The following is an 11,438-nucleotide window of genomic DNA, read 5'->3' as shown; positions in this document are numbered from 1 at the left end:
ATAAAACACAGACAAGGAATTATTCCAAAACCAAGGGTGACTAACTGGAGGAATCTAGGAATGAGCATAAGAAAGTACCTAAAAGAACAGAGGAGGCAAGGGTTACTTCTTAAATCTACTTCATCTTTTGCACCTGCCCAGAAGGCAGCCTCCACTTACTGGCAGCAGCTCATTTCTCAAAATCTAGCTTGGAGAAAGCTCAGCACCACAGCTAGAAACAGTCCAGACACAGTTGCTACCACTCAGCCGGGATGTTTACGTGAAACTCCTGTCTCTAAGCAAAGCCAGCACTGGAAAGAAAAAGGAGACTGCCTCAGCTAGATCATTGCTTCAGGGACACGTTGTAATATCAGACACTAAGCAGAGTAAATGCCAGAACGCTGATGTACCGTACGCTGCATGGTGAAACAGAGGACATTGAGAAATCCACAGGAACACAATAAAAAGACACCCAGTCCTACTGGTTTTATTGTGCTTACATTTTTAAGCTCAGGGGCCAGCATACTTACTGTTACATCAAAGATCTCCTTTAAAGCAAATCGAAGCAAACACGTGTGAAAAGTATGAGAGGAAAGGGTTTCATTACAGGTGAAACTTAATTAGCGTGGAGTCTTTAAAGAAACATCAGTCACAGTATTATTTTTGTGATCAATTTATGGAATACAGACTGCATTTAAGATTAGACAGGATTAAACTCTTGACTCTGAAATAATATACTAAAAACTCACCTGTTCCTTCTAAGATTGGTCACTTTGGTCACTGAACAGTGCAAAATCAAACATTTCTAAAAGTGTTCTGAAAAACTCTGTCAAAATCTGAATTAATATCTAACAGACAGATTCGTATACACTATACATATAAGTATGAATAATTACATTACCTGCCGCAGGAGAAAAGAATCCTAAAATGATTTTCTTTCTACAATTTCAAAAACTAAATCGGATTTTTAAATCCAAGCATTCTTATGGCCCAGGACCAGAACATTTATCTGCTTAAAATATCAAGATAAAATTATTACTTTTTATTCCTGTGCTTCCTAGATTAAGAGTTAAGTATTGACGGTACCTGAGTATCTCTCTTGAAAGGGAAGACAACGGAGACTCTTAATGCAACTGGCAAATGACAGTCAGACTATTCAGAAAAACCAACCACCTCAGCCCCAAATAATCCTCTATTGTCAGATAAACAAAACTTTTCTAGGCAGCAATAAGCCCTGCCACGTATCTTTGTATAATACCAAAAAGTAACAGTGAATGATTTAATAAAAATAAATAAATCAATCAATCATTCTCTAAGGGAGCTCAGAACACAGCAATATCTACTTTGAAAGTACATCCCAGAGAAAGGTTCTGCTTTTTTTTAGTATTTTATTGAATGAGCACATCAGCAAACAAAGTTTTAAGAAAAATCTACACAGACCTTCCTAGAAGTAACAGTCCACAATTCCCTCCTTAGTTACCTTTAACCATCTGGTTTTCATACTCCCCAAGCAGCTTACTCAGTTCCACCCCCCTGGCCCCCCCACCATGATTTTCCTGTTTTCATCATTTTAATAAATAATGGACACCACAGGCGATGCTAGAGAAAAATCCACATCTCAGCACTGCATGGCTGGACAACTAAGTTCACTGGATGTCATCATCATCAAAGAGATCTTCAAAATCTAGTCAAAAAAATAAGAGAAGGTAAAATTAACCTTAAAAGTTTTAACTGTTACAGATGCATATACTCCACAAATACAGTTTTCCATTACTTGGATTAAAGACAAAAATAAAGCTGAATTAAGTGAATGAGTCATTCCACCATCAGTTACTAGAAATGTAACATCAGGGTGGGAAGAGCCAGAGCAGAAAGGAAGCCGGACCCAAGTATACATTCTCTATCATACACAAATTAAACTGCTTCATTTGTACAATACAAGCTTTGCAATTAAATTCATGAAAGCAAAGTAGAACTTCAAAGAGGAGGTTTTATAAATGCATTATGTAGCCATCACAGTCAGAGTGGATCAACCGTGATTCTCAGACTGCAGAATTAAACACGTACTAGCTTTTTGCACACAGCATGTCTCAGATGCAGACACTCCTGCAGAGCTCTGGCTTTAGGTCATAGTAACCCGGCACACGCTTATAAATTTTGCAGGTTAACATTCACATTTGTGATTTACTGCTAAAAATCCCTTCCTTAAAAAATATTTCATTGCTGTGAAGGTGCTAATAACATTTCTCTCAGAAAACTCATCTCACACAGACTAGTGAGATGTGGTCTTCTAATCACAGCAGTTCTAGTCATCTTTGGGATGGGAAGTACTCTTAACTACTTGGCTTTGTATCTTCTTTGTATATTGAGCACAAACTACTACGTCTTTATTCTGACACAAGGAAAGTACAGGTGCCATACAATAAACTGAGGATTAATCCTCATTTAGAAGAGTCCTAAACTACCACTGAATGTAATACCACAACCTGATGGTAGAACTTAATGGAAATACTTACTCCTAAATATCCTGGCTCCAACAAAGAGCCTGGTCCCTCACAACTGTTGAGGCGTATATCAAAGCTGAACTTCCTTTTTCTCCTGAATTCTAAATCTTATGCAACATGTGAAACCTACTTTGTTTCAGAATTAATACCAGCTTGTGACATCAACACCACCCCAGTAACCAGATTTAATAACCCATCTGAAATTCGCTGTTGAAATGCCTAAACACACTTCTTAAGAAACAGAAAAAAAACACCAAATGTAACGTGATGTATATTCCACCCCTAAGTGGCCAGATACATAGATGTTCCCCTCTCTAAAAGCAGCCATATATACTTGTATGCATACAGTTGACTTTCAAATGCAGAAAGCATATAAAACCCAAAGTTTTATTACGCTTTGGATAATATGCATGCATACCTCAAGAGATTAAAGAATTATCTATAAAAAGTAGTAGCGCCCAGAGACAATTTGTAAAGTTTTGTCCACGTTTTCGTATGTATTTGTAGTGTTTAATATAAGCTATTTGTTACATAAACAAGTCCAAGGCATTTTTCCTTGTAGCGATTAACACGCTAAAGTGCCTAAAACCTTCAGGGGGGGAAACACAGTCACTGCATCACTCCCACCTGCATCGTTTAACACCGAAGCGCTCTTATGATAGCGCTCACTAGCAGTGAGGTTAGTGAGAACTTTAACGACTACCAGGCACTAGAGGCATAAGATTAGAGAAAAACCAGGCGAGGTTTATTTTGATAACTTTCAGTTTCTGTAGCTGCTACCTGGCAGGCCCAAGGCGTTACCAACCCCGCCAGGGGGACGGTGATCCCCTTGCCCTCCCCCCACCCCCTAAACGCGGCGGCCCTTACCGTTAAAGAAGTCGGCGTGCACCGCTTTCTCGTTGGCGGCCAGGTCCATCAGCAGCCCCGTGCTTCCCCCTGCCTGGGAAAGCAGGCGCTCAGCGCCTCCGGGCGGCACGGCCGGGCAGCACACCACAGCACAGCGCCGCCGCCACCCAACACCCCGGCCACCCCCAGCGCGGCAGACAGGTCCCCCAACATCCCCCTCACCTCATCGAGATCCACGTAAGGGCCGGCTCCCTCAGGAAACATCTCGTCCACCGCCGGCTTCATGGCGGCGCCCTCCCCTCTTCCCTTCCGCGGGGACTACTTCCGGTTTGAGGGCGGGCGGCGGCGGCCGCTCTGCGCGCTTGGCGGAGTCTCCTCTCACTGGTCGTCCTGGGAGAGGGCCCCCCCCGTCGCCATGGCAACGGCGGGGCCGGGCTCCAGGCCTGAGAGGAGGAAAATGGCGTCTAGCTCGCCCAAAGGCAGCTGTATGCACAGAGATCGGGTTCCTAGGAGCGTTAATGCGTAAAAAAAAACTCCCCAAAGGTCGCAACAGAATCAAGGAGTTTATTGATTTCCTGCCAAAGCGACTAATTTTTCCACACAAAGGCTACCTTAAAGCATGAGGCGGCCCGCATGACTGCTATAAGTGTGTGAGGGGCCAGTTTGGGTGCGTGCGGTGGCAGCCGTGTGTTTGATTAAACCTCTTGGCACCAGCAAAGCTATTAGTGCTCATGGTTGGGCACGTGATAGCCAAGGTGACTCCCAAAAGGGAACTGGGCAAAGAAGGCCTTGGCCATTTCTTCGATCCGGTTGTAGGCTCCCAGGGTCCGGAAATATTCCACGTAGGACCAGAAATCATTGGATGAGAAGGGCCAGTATGGCAAGGCTGCAGATTCCTGGTAGAGATCTAAAATTAAAAAAAAAAAAACAAAAAAACAAAAAAACAAAAAACCAAATAAATGCAGATCACTAGAATATGAAGAATTTTTGTTGAAAGCTTGGGCCTGGGAGCTATCATTATTTGGGGTCCTATGGGACACCTTTCGGGGGGCTTGTGGTCTCCTCTGGAAGGAGAGCCCATGTGCCCTGGCACACGGCAGAAGATGGCTGTTCCCCTGATGGAGCCAGTGCCCTCTGCTCCCCCTGCACCAGGAATGATGGAATGGGACAAGACGGAGAGCAGGAATCGTAGAATTGTTAGGGTTGGAAGGGACCTTAAAGATCACCTCGTTCCAAGCCCCCTGCCCTGGGCAGGGACACCTCCCACTAGACCAGGCTGCTCAAAGCCCCGTCCAGCCTGGCCTTGAACATCTCCAGGGATGGGGCAGCCACAGCTTCTCTGGGCAACCTGTTCCAGTGCCTCACCATCCTCACAGGATAGAATTTCTTCCTGATACCTAATCTAAATCTCCTCTCTTTCAGTTTGAAGCCATTACCCCTAGTTCTATCACTACATGCCTTTGTAAAAAGTCCCTCCCCAGCTTTCTTGTAGGTCCCCTTTAGATACTGGAAGGCCACGATAAGGTCTCCCCAGAGCCTTCTCTTCTCCAGGCTGAACAACCCCGGCTCTCTCAGCCTGTCCTCATAGCAGAGGTGCTCCAGCCTCTGATCATCTTCATGGCCCTCCTCTGGACCCACTCCAAGAGGTCCACGTCCTTCTTGTGCTGAGGACTTCAAAGCTGTACTCCAGGGTGGGCTCTCACCAGAGCAGAGGGGACACCAGGGACACCATTGGTATTTGGGACAGTTCAAGAATTCCCTGGGCTGCTTTGATTTCTAGAAGGCAGATGGGTATTTAAAAGCAAGGAGTGATTGCAATTGAAAGCCGAGTTTCCCCATTCCTCCTCCGCACCATTTCCTCTGCCCAAGATGAAAATATAAGGAATAAGGCGCCATCATCTGCTCTGTGCCCCTGCAGCTGCCTGCTCTGCCAGGGAAAAGAGCTGGGCAGTTGGTCCCCCACCACCCCGGCACAAAGGCAGCCTGGCCCCCTACAGCAGAAGCCGGGGCTGCCGCACCCTGGGCTCCCAGCGACTGAGTCCCTGCTGCCCCAGCATTGCCTGGGACCCCAGAGTCATGCCTCTTCTCAGGGGGCCGTAGGAAACAGGCTAAGGAAATGGAGAGGAAAGGCATTGCCACTTGGAAGACAGCTGCGTTTGTGCCTGCTCTAGGAATATTTGGGAAAACTTGAAATACTCATTGAAACAAGATTTCCAGTTCAGCAGGAAAACAAAAGCAATTCTGGAAATGCAGGGGCTACCACCTTTGGGCCCAAATCTGGGCAAGCACAGAAGCATATGTCAGATGTAAACACTTGCTGAGACCACATAGTTACAAATGTCTTTCTGTGCAGCAAAGCTAAACCCAGCATTATGATTTCATTTAAAGGCCATTTAAATAAATGGGAGCCATTCCACTCACCAGGCTCAGCTTGGGACCAGGGTCTTCAGTGGGAATTAAGAGCCTTCAACAATCCTATTGTCAGACCTTAGTTTTACAGAGTAAAGTTTGCAGCGCGCGGGCACAGATGGCGTATAACAAATCAAATGAAGCAGGCAAATGCTGTCTGCAGAGGAGAATTCTCTGTTTATACCAGCTGACCTTGGATTCACTCTGCAGTCTGCTGCTTGGCCCAGTGTGAAAGAAAACCATAATGGTTGGTAATGAGAGCAGCAGGATACTGCCCGAGCAAGCTTTTATTTTTAGATTGACGCACGCTGTCTTGACAGTCTAAGAGGTTGCCGCAGAAATATTTGCTCTGCACAAATATACAGTAGTGCCCTTAAACTTATGAAAAAAGATGATGCATTCAAATGATTTTAGAGACATAAGGAAATATAATGGAGCATAGGAAAAAATGTTTTGAATTAAAAGTAATCATGCTAGCCCTTATTCTGTAAATAAACTTCTACTTTCCGTATTTGTTATAATATTCTCCCTGCATATTTGTTCTGTGCACTCAGGATGTTGCTGGGCGTCCTGCTGGTTCTACCAACCGAGGTGTACACCAGCAACAGCAGTACCTTGTTATTGCAGATACTTCTGTGCAACTTTGTTTTCAGAAAGAATTCTATCTGAGAACACCAAAGAGAGCTCTAATATAATCATCAGTAAGCCAGTGTAAACATCATTAGGATGCTGAAGGTTTTTTTAATCAAAGGCAAACACTAATCCAGCGGGCTAATCACGCACAGTGACACGAACCGCAGGGTAGCTGTGCTAAGGGATTTATTCCAACATTTCTTTAATTGCATTTGTGGCAATTTGTAAATTTTAAGCTTTTTGTTGTGGAAGTCAGTATTTCTTGCCAATAACAAGACACACATGTAGTATCACTGTTCAGGACAAAATTCTCAGATGTCTAATATGGCTGTAAGTCTGGTGCTTTCCAGTTACGATTTTGTACAACAGAACTGGTGACTTGACCCCTTTTTGTTTTAAGACTGCAAGTATATTAGTTCTATTATTAGACATTAATATGTCAGCCTTTAATAAATTTTAAAGACACTTTTAAAAATCCACTCTTTTTTCTCCACCAGAACTAGGTGAAAGCACTTCCACAGCCCACTGAGGTTAGTAAGTGTTCTGGCCAAAATCGCTGCTGGGGTCCAGGTCTGGGAGTTACAAATGACTCTTCTGATTGTTAGTGATACAAAGGAAAGAAAAAAACATTAAGAATTACCATCTCCATCCTGGATTGATCGGGCATCTGTAGATAAAGAGGAAACTCATCAGTACCAGCTCCTGCACAGAAGGACTTTCTGTTAATAAAAGGTGTGCTGTGTAGCCAGAAGCTGACAAGTTCTTTAATGCACACGCAGGACCAAATGATTCTTGTTTCTTGAGCAGCTGAATAAGGAATCCCCCATTTGCAGTGACTTAGTGCTACAAGCCAAATACTCTTAACTAACAGCCAGAGCAGTTGTCATTAATACGTGAGCCCTATCTGATACTAAATACAAGATACTGTATTAGTAACAAAATATTTCTGGCTGCTTGAAAAAATAAGTGAGAATAAATTCAGCAGTAATCTTACCTGTTTGGATGTTCATCAGCATACAGAAGAATAGTAAGCCAATAAATGTCATCTTTTCTGCAAGATACTGCTCGTGTTTCTGAAAAATAATCTGTACAGCTGGGGATTATTACAAGAGATTAATAATTATGCAAAGTCTATTATTTCTTCTCTTATTAGATGAATATGTTGCAAAACAGAGTCTAGTTATTAATTTAGGCATAATAAGATCCAATTACATTTCCTTACAGTTTCTGGACTGCAACACAGTATTAAAAGAACCAGAGTCCTTAAGTGTGTACTGATATTTTAGTTTTAGGTGGCATAAATCCAAAAGGCTCCTCTGAACTGACGTCAAATTAAATGTCTTTGGAAACGTTTTATTTTGTGGTTAATTTAATTTCACTTTATAAATTACCTCTCTCTCTCCCCTTTTCTTCGTCTTGCAGTAGTGAGTGTCTGTAGCTCCAAGTCAGCTACAAAAGTCCAAAAGGATTTCTTTTGCTGTAAAATAGCAGCACTGTTTAAGGAAGGGTGGGGGGAAAAGGAGATAAACGTCACTGAACTACTGCACCAATCTGATTTTGTTGCCTTCACATAGAGGTTTTTCAACGGCTCACATTTGCATTATATTTCAGTACCATCCATGGGTGAGACGGTGGAGAGTATCAGAGAGGGAATAGGAACTTTGGCAACAACAGTTCTGTATTTTGAAGACAGAGGGAGAAAATCCAGAAGCAAATTCAGCGATTATTACCTCTGCTGCCCTCCTGATTTTCTTTTTTTCCACCCCTTCAGAAAAATGAACGTTAAGAAATGTTATTTGAGCAAACTGCTGAGAGGATATTGAGTTCCCTCTCCAGCTGAGTCACAAAACCCACCAAGACTTGACACTAATTTATGTTCCTACTTGGGATCCTTAAAATCTAGATATTAAAGTGTACACAGGCACTGAGTGCCCACTGAAATCAATTGGCTTACATTAAGCAAAGAAGTAGGTCCCCAATGAGCTCAGCCATGGTGGTGGTGCAGGTCCTGCAGCCTTCAAAGGGGGTCGATAAGGTGCATTGAAGTGCACTGTCACATCACGCTGATTTCCTGGAAAGATTCCTCTCCCAATGCCAAGCAGGTGCTCCAATCTGTGCGGGTTGCCGAATGGATCCAGCACTTCGAGAAGCCTGGAAGGGAGACATGACTTGGAGAATATTCAATCGACGTGTACATCTTGATTGCTTTTCTTTTAGCACAGAACTCCTGATGGCAGCAGGGGTGGTCGGGGACTAAGGTGGAGCAGAAAGAGCTCTGTGGCTCATGGGGCGATGTGCGGATCTCCATGCTCCTAGAAGACGTGGCCGTTCAGGTCGTGTTGCCAAACCTGGCAGCTGTTTCCAGGTGGCTCCGCTCTGGAAAGGAGCTACTGAAATGCCAGTGCAGAGCTCACTGCTCACATTCATGCTCCAATGATCTGGTCGTACGGTGGCTGATCTGGTCTGCTCCCTCTTGGCTGGGAGTTTTCGGTTGCCTTTATGGTCTACAAAATAATCTCTCTCTCTCGATTCTAAACACCTGCATTTCCCCACTGCGGTTGTGGGTCCTGGCATCGGTGCCTTTGCTCTACCACATCCGCTTGCCTGCCACAGGAGTATCACGCAGCGAAAGGCTGCGCTCACGCAGAGTCCTGGCACGGAGAGACCCAAGTGAGTGGCCTTGCAGGAGGCCCCAGCTTTGCTGGAGTGTATTCCTATCTACACGGAGAGTTAGATAGTCCTGCCAAGAATTAATTAAAGATGTTCTGAGCAAGGGGAAAAAACACAAGAGCGCTTTGTAGCACGCCGAGCTGGGCCAACTCCTGTGGAGGCTGAAAAGAAAAATATTATGAAAGCAGAACCTATTCCATCTTTGAAAGCCTTTAAACCCCTGCTTAATATTTCCTAGGCCTGCAGGAGGGGTCCTGCATCACCCACGCGCTGCTGGCGCCTCTGCCCCGCTCACCGGGGCTACGGCAGGTGCCGGTGGGAGAAGGCCCTTCCCTTGCTCGGTGGAGTCCTTGGCTGCAGCCATGCATGTGGTCCACCCACCACACGGCCAGCAAAGCCAAACAGCACTTTCCCTTTCACCGCCTAATCTACATATCCTATTCAAACAGACCATGAGAAGCACTGACATATGCTAATAAACGCACAAAACAGTCATTAGCTGTAATTAGATAATTAGCATAAAGCTACTTCTCTGCACATCCATCAGGACCTTTTTGTTTTGGCAGTCGATAAGAGAGGGCTAGCTCAAGTGGGAGGCGAGATAACATGTTTTGGGTGATGACAAAGGAAAACAACGATGTTCCTGACACAGCCACATCCCACAGCTCTCCCCACCAGGAATTAGCAGTGCTGCAGGAGGATGACAAAGTCACAGAGGTTATCAGGTTCAGGGTCACTCAGGTCACAGTGGGGTCTGCTAAAATGCTGGATGATCTTAGGAGGATGCAAGTAATTGTTGAGGCTCGCGCCGACATACACCTTTACACCTCCCTCCTCGACACTTTCTTGTTCTGTCTTTTGAAGCTCGGAGTTACCCACTTCCAGGGCTGGGAGGATCACAGGTCTGACAGCACGACAGGCTTCTAACAATGACAAGCTTTCGGTTTAACCCATATCACAGTTTTCCATTTGCTAAAGCACCGATTGGAGATGGAAATAAATTCACAGGATTTCCATGCTAAAGGAGGCCTAGGAAATTATAAAACAAGGATGAGAATTAACATTTAAAAGAGTTGTATCAGGGGATACAGCCAAGAGATACAGTTGTTTTAAATGTTAATTTTAATCCCTTTTCTACCGAGGCTTCTGTTGCTGTACACGACTGCTTCCCCCCACTGCGTCTGTCTGGTTTAAACTCAGCATTGGACTGTGGAAGAACTGATGAGTTGGATCTGGCATCATAATTCAGAAGCTGCTAGAAGAGGAGAGCACTACCCCAGTCACTCAAAGGACTGTGCATGATGGGTTCAGAGTGCCAAAGAGAGCATCGCGTCTTCTGGAACCAACCAGAAAGCACACTGTGCTCTGACTTGCAGCATTTGTAACACACTGCAAGCACGTTCATTCTATCTCCTCCTTTCTTTTTGCCCTAGGACCCCTTTCCTTTTTTCAGGCCCCACGCAGAAGGCAATTGAAGTCACAACACTGGATGCCCAGCGCAAATGCTTGTACGGGTCAGTTGGCGGAGCCCTCCACTAATAGTTGCTGCCCTGTAGGCTTCTTCACTGCTGAGCAGTAATTAGAGATGCCAGGGTGCCCGCAAATGCAAATTCAGCTCAGCAGCAGCAACGTTTCAGTAGATACTACAGCACTTAACAGGGCAGCTGCTGAAAGAGTCCAGTATTTTAATTTCTTCTATTTTGGAAAGAAAGTCACTGTTTTAATCTTTTTCAGAAAGGCTCATTAGTTCAAAACACTGTTATGTTTGCCGGCAGCAAGTTTTTCAGGTACCTTATCCCCAAGTTTGCATGAAGCCTTTTAGTGAAGGCCACTGACTCATAAAAGCCTTGCTACATTATAGAAGGGGCTGATGGCAATGAGCTTATCCCACCACCTGTCCCAGGAGGCTCCAATCAATATGTACTTTCTGTAGATGGCTCTCAAAGCCAGAAAATCCCACATGCATCAGTCAGCTCCGTCAGAGACAGAAATCAATCGGGGCATTGAGGACATTCCCTTGGGAATAGGGGAATGCAGTTTGGGCAGCACAGTTGTTTGTGTGACTTGCTCCCTGGTGGGGAACAGCCCCAGAGCTGCCAGCCCTGCAACCCTGCCTTCAGGTGGGCCCATTGCTAATGGGCTCTTCTACCCAGAGCCAACCTCTGTGGAGCAACTCAGCTCTCCTTCTTGATTAACTAGAAACAAAGGTAAAGGAATACAAAAAAAGAGTTTATGGATGCCTTTGTTTCCTCAATAGCTATATTAGACTGCTGTGACACACACACAAAGTTCTGTAATCCTCCAGGCACTGAAAAAACCCTGTACATTGTTCTAAAGAAACAGAATGTTTCCTATTTAATCAATAGGCAAAAGGACACACATGCAGAGCTCTGTAAG

The 11,438-nt window shown here is 44.7% G+C and overlaps 2 protein-coding genes across 2 annotated transcripts; both read right to left on the bottom strand.

Annotated features, from left to right (window-relative positions):
* Window positions 1-1,347: 1,347 nt before the first annotated feature.
* COPS9 (COP9 signalosome subunit 9) lies at window positions 1,348-3,694 on the bottom strand. Its single transcript, XM_074591271.1, has 3 exons — window positions 3,552-3,694; window positions 3,351-3,423; window positions 1,348-1,663 (listed from the first exon to the last, which is right to left on the bottom strand). The coding sequence occupies exons 1-3, from the start codon at window positions 3,612-3,614 to the stop codon at window positions 1,626-1,628; spliced, it is 174 nt and encodes a 57-aa protein (XP_074447372.1). The 5' UTR covers window positions 3,615-3,694; the 3' UTR covers window positions 1,348-1,625.
* Window positions 3,695-3,874: 180 nt separating this feature from the next.
* On the bottom strand, window positions 3,875-8,545 carry OTOS (otospiralin). Its single transcript, XM_074592275.1, has 5 exons — window positions 8,326-8,545; window positions 7,763-7,848; window positions 7,366-7,456; window positions 7,012-7,038; window positions 3,875-4,236 (listed from the first exon to the last, which is right to left on the bottom strand). Exons 3-5 carry the CDS (start codon window positions 7,415-7,417, stop codon window positions 4,052-4,054), a joined length of 264 nt encoding a protein of 87 aa, XP_074448376.1. The 5' UTR covers window positions 7,418-7,456; window positions 7,763-7,848; window positions 8,326-8,545; the 3' UTR covers window positions 3,875-4,051.
* Window positions 8,546-11,438: the final 2,893 nt, after the last annotated feature.

The sequence above is a fragment of the Larus michahellis genome, chromosome 6 (assembly GCF_964199755.1).
Source record: "Larus michahellis chromosome 6, bLarMic1.1, whole genome shotgun sequence".
Lineage (NCBI taxonomy): Eukaryota > Metazoa > Chordata > Aves > Charadriiformes > Laridae > Larus > Larus michahellis.
The sequence above is the reverse complement of the archived record's forward strand: the minus strand, read 5'-3'. Positions and strand labels throughout refer to the sequence as shown.

Bases quoted from the DNA above. Each gene is read 5' to 3' on its own strand.
- COPS9 (XM_074591271.1), bottom strand. From the start codon at position 3,614: ATGAAGCCGGCGGTGGACGAGATGTTTCCTGAGGGAGCCGGCCCTTAC. The intron at 3,424-3,551 runs GTGAGGGGGATG...CTGCTTTCCCAG, and splicing joins CTTACGTGGATCTCGATGAG to GCAGGGGGAAGCACGGGGCT. The intron at 1,664-3,350 runs GTAAGGGCCGCC...TTTTTTGACTAG, and splicing joins GCACGCCGACTTCTTTAACG to ATTTTGAAGATCTCTTTGAT.
- OTOS (XM_074592275.1), bottom strand. From the start codon at position 7,417: ATGACATTTATTGGCTTACTATTCTTCTGTATGCTGATGAACATCCAA. The intron at 7,039-7,365 runs GTAAGATTACTG...CTTTATCTACAG, and splicing joins GCTGATGAACATCCAAACAG to ATGCCCGATCAATCCAGGAT. The intron at 4,237-7,011 runs GTAATTCTTAAT...TTTTAATTTTAG, and splicing joins ATCAATCCAGGATGGAGATG to ATCTCTACCAGGAATCTGCA.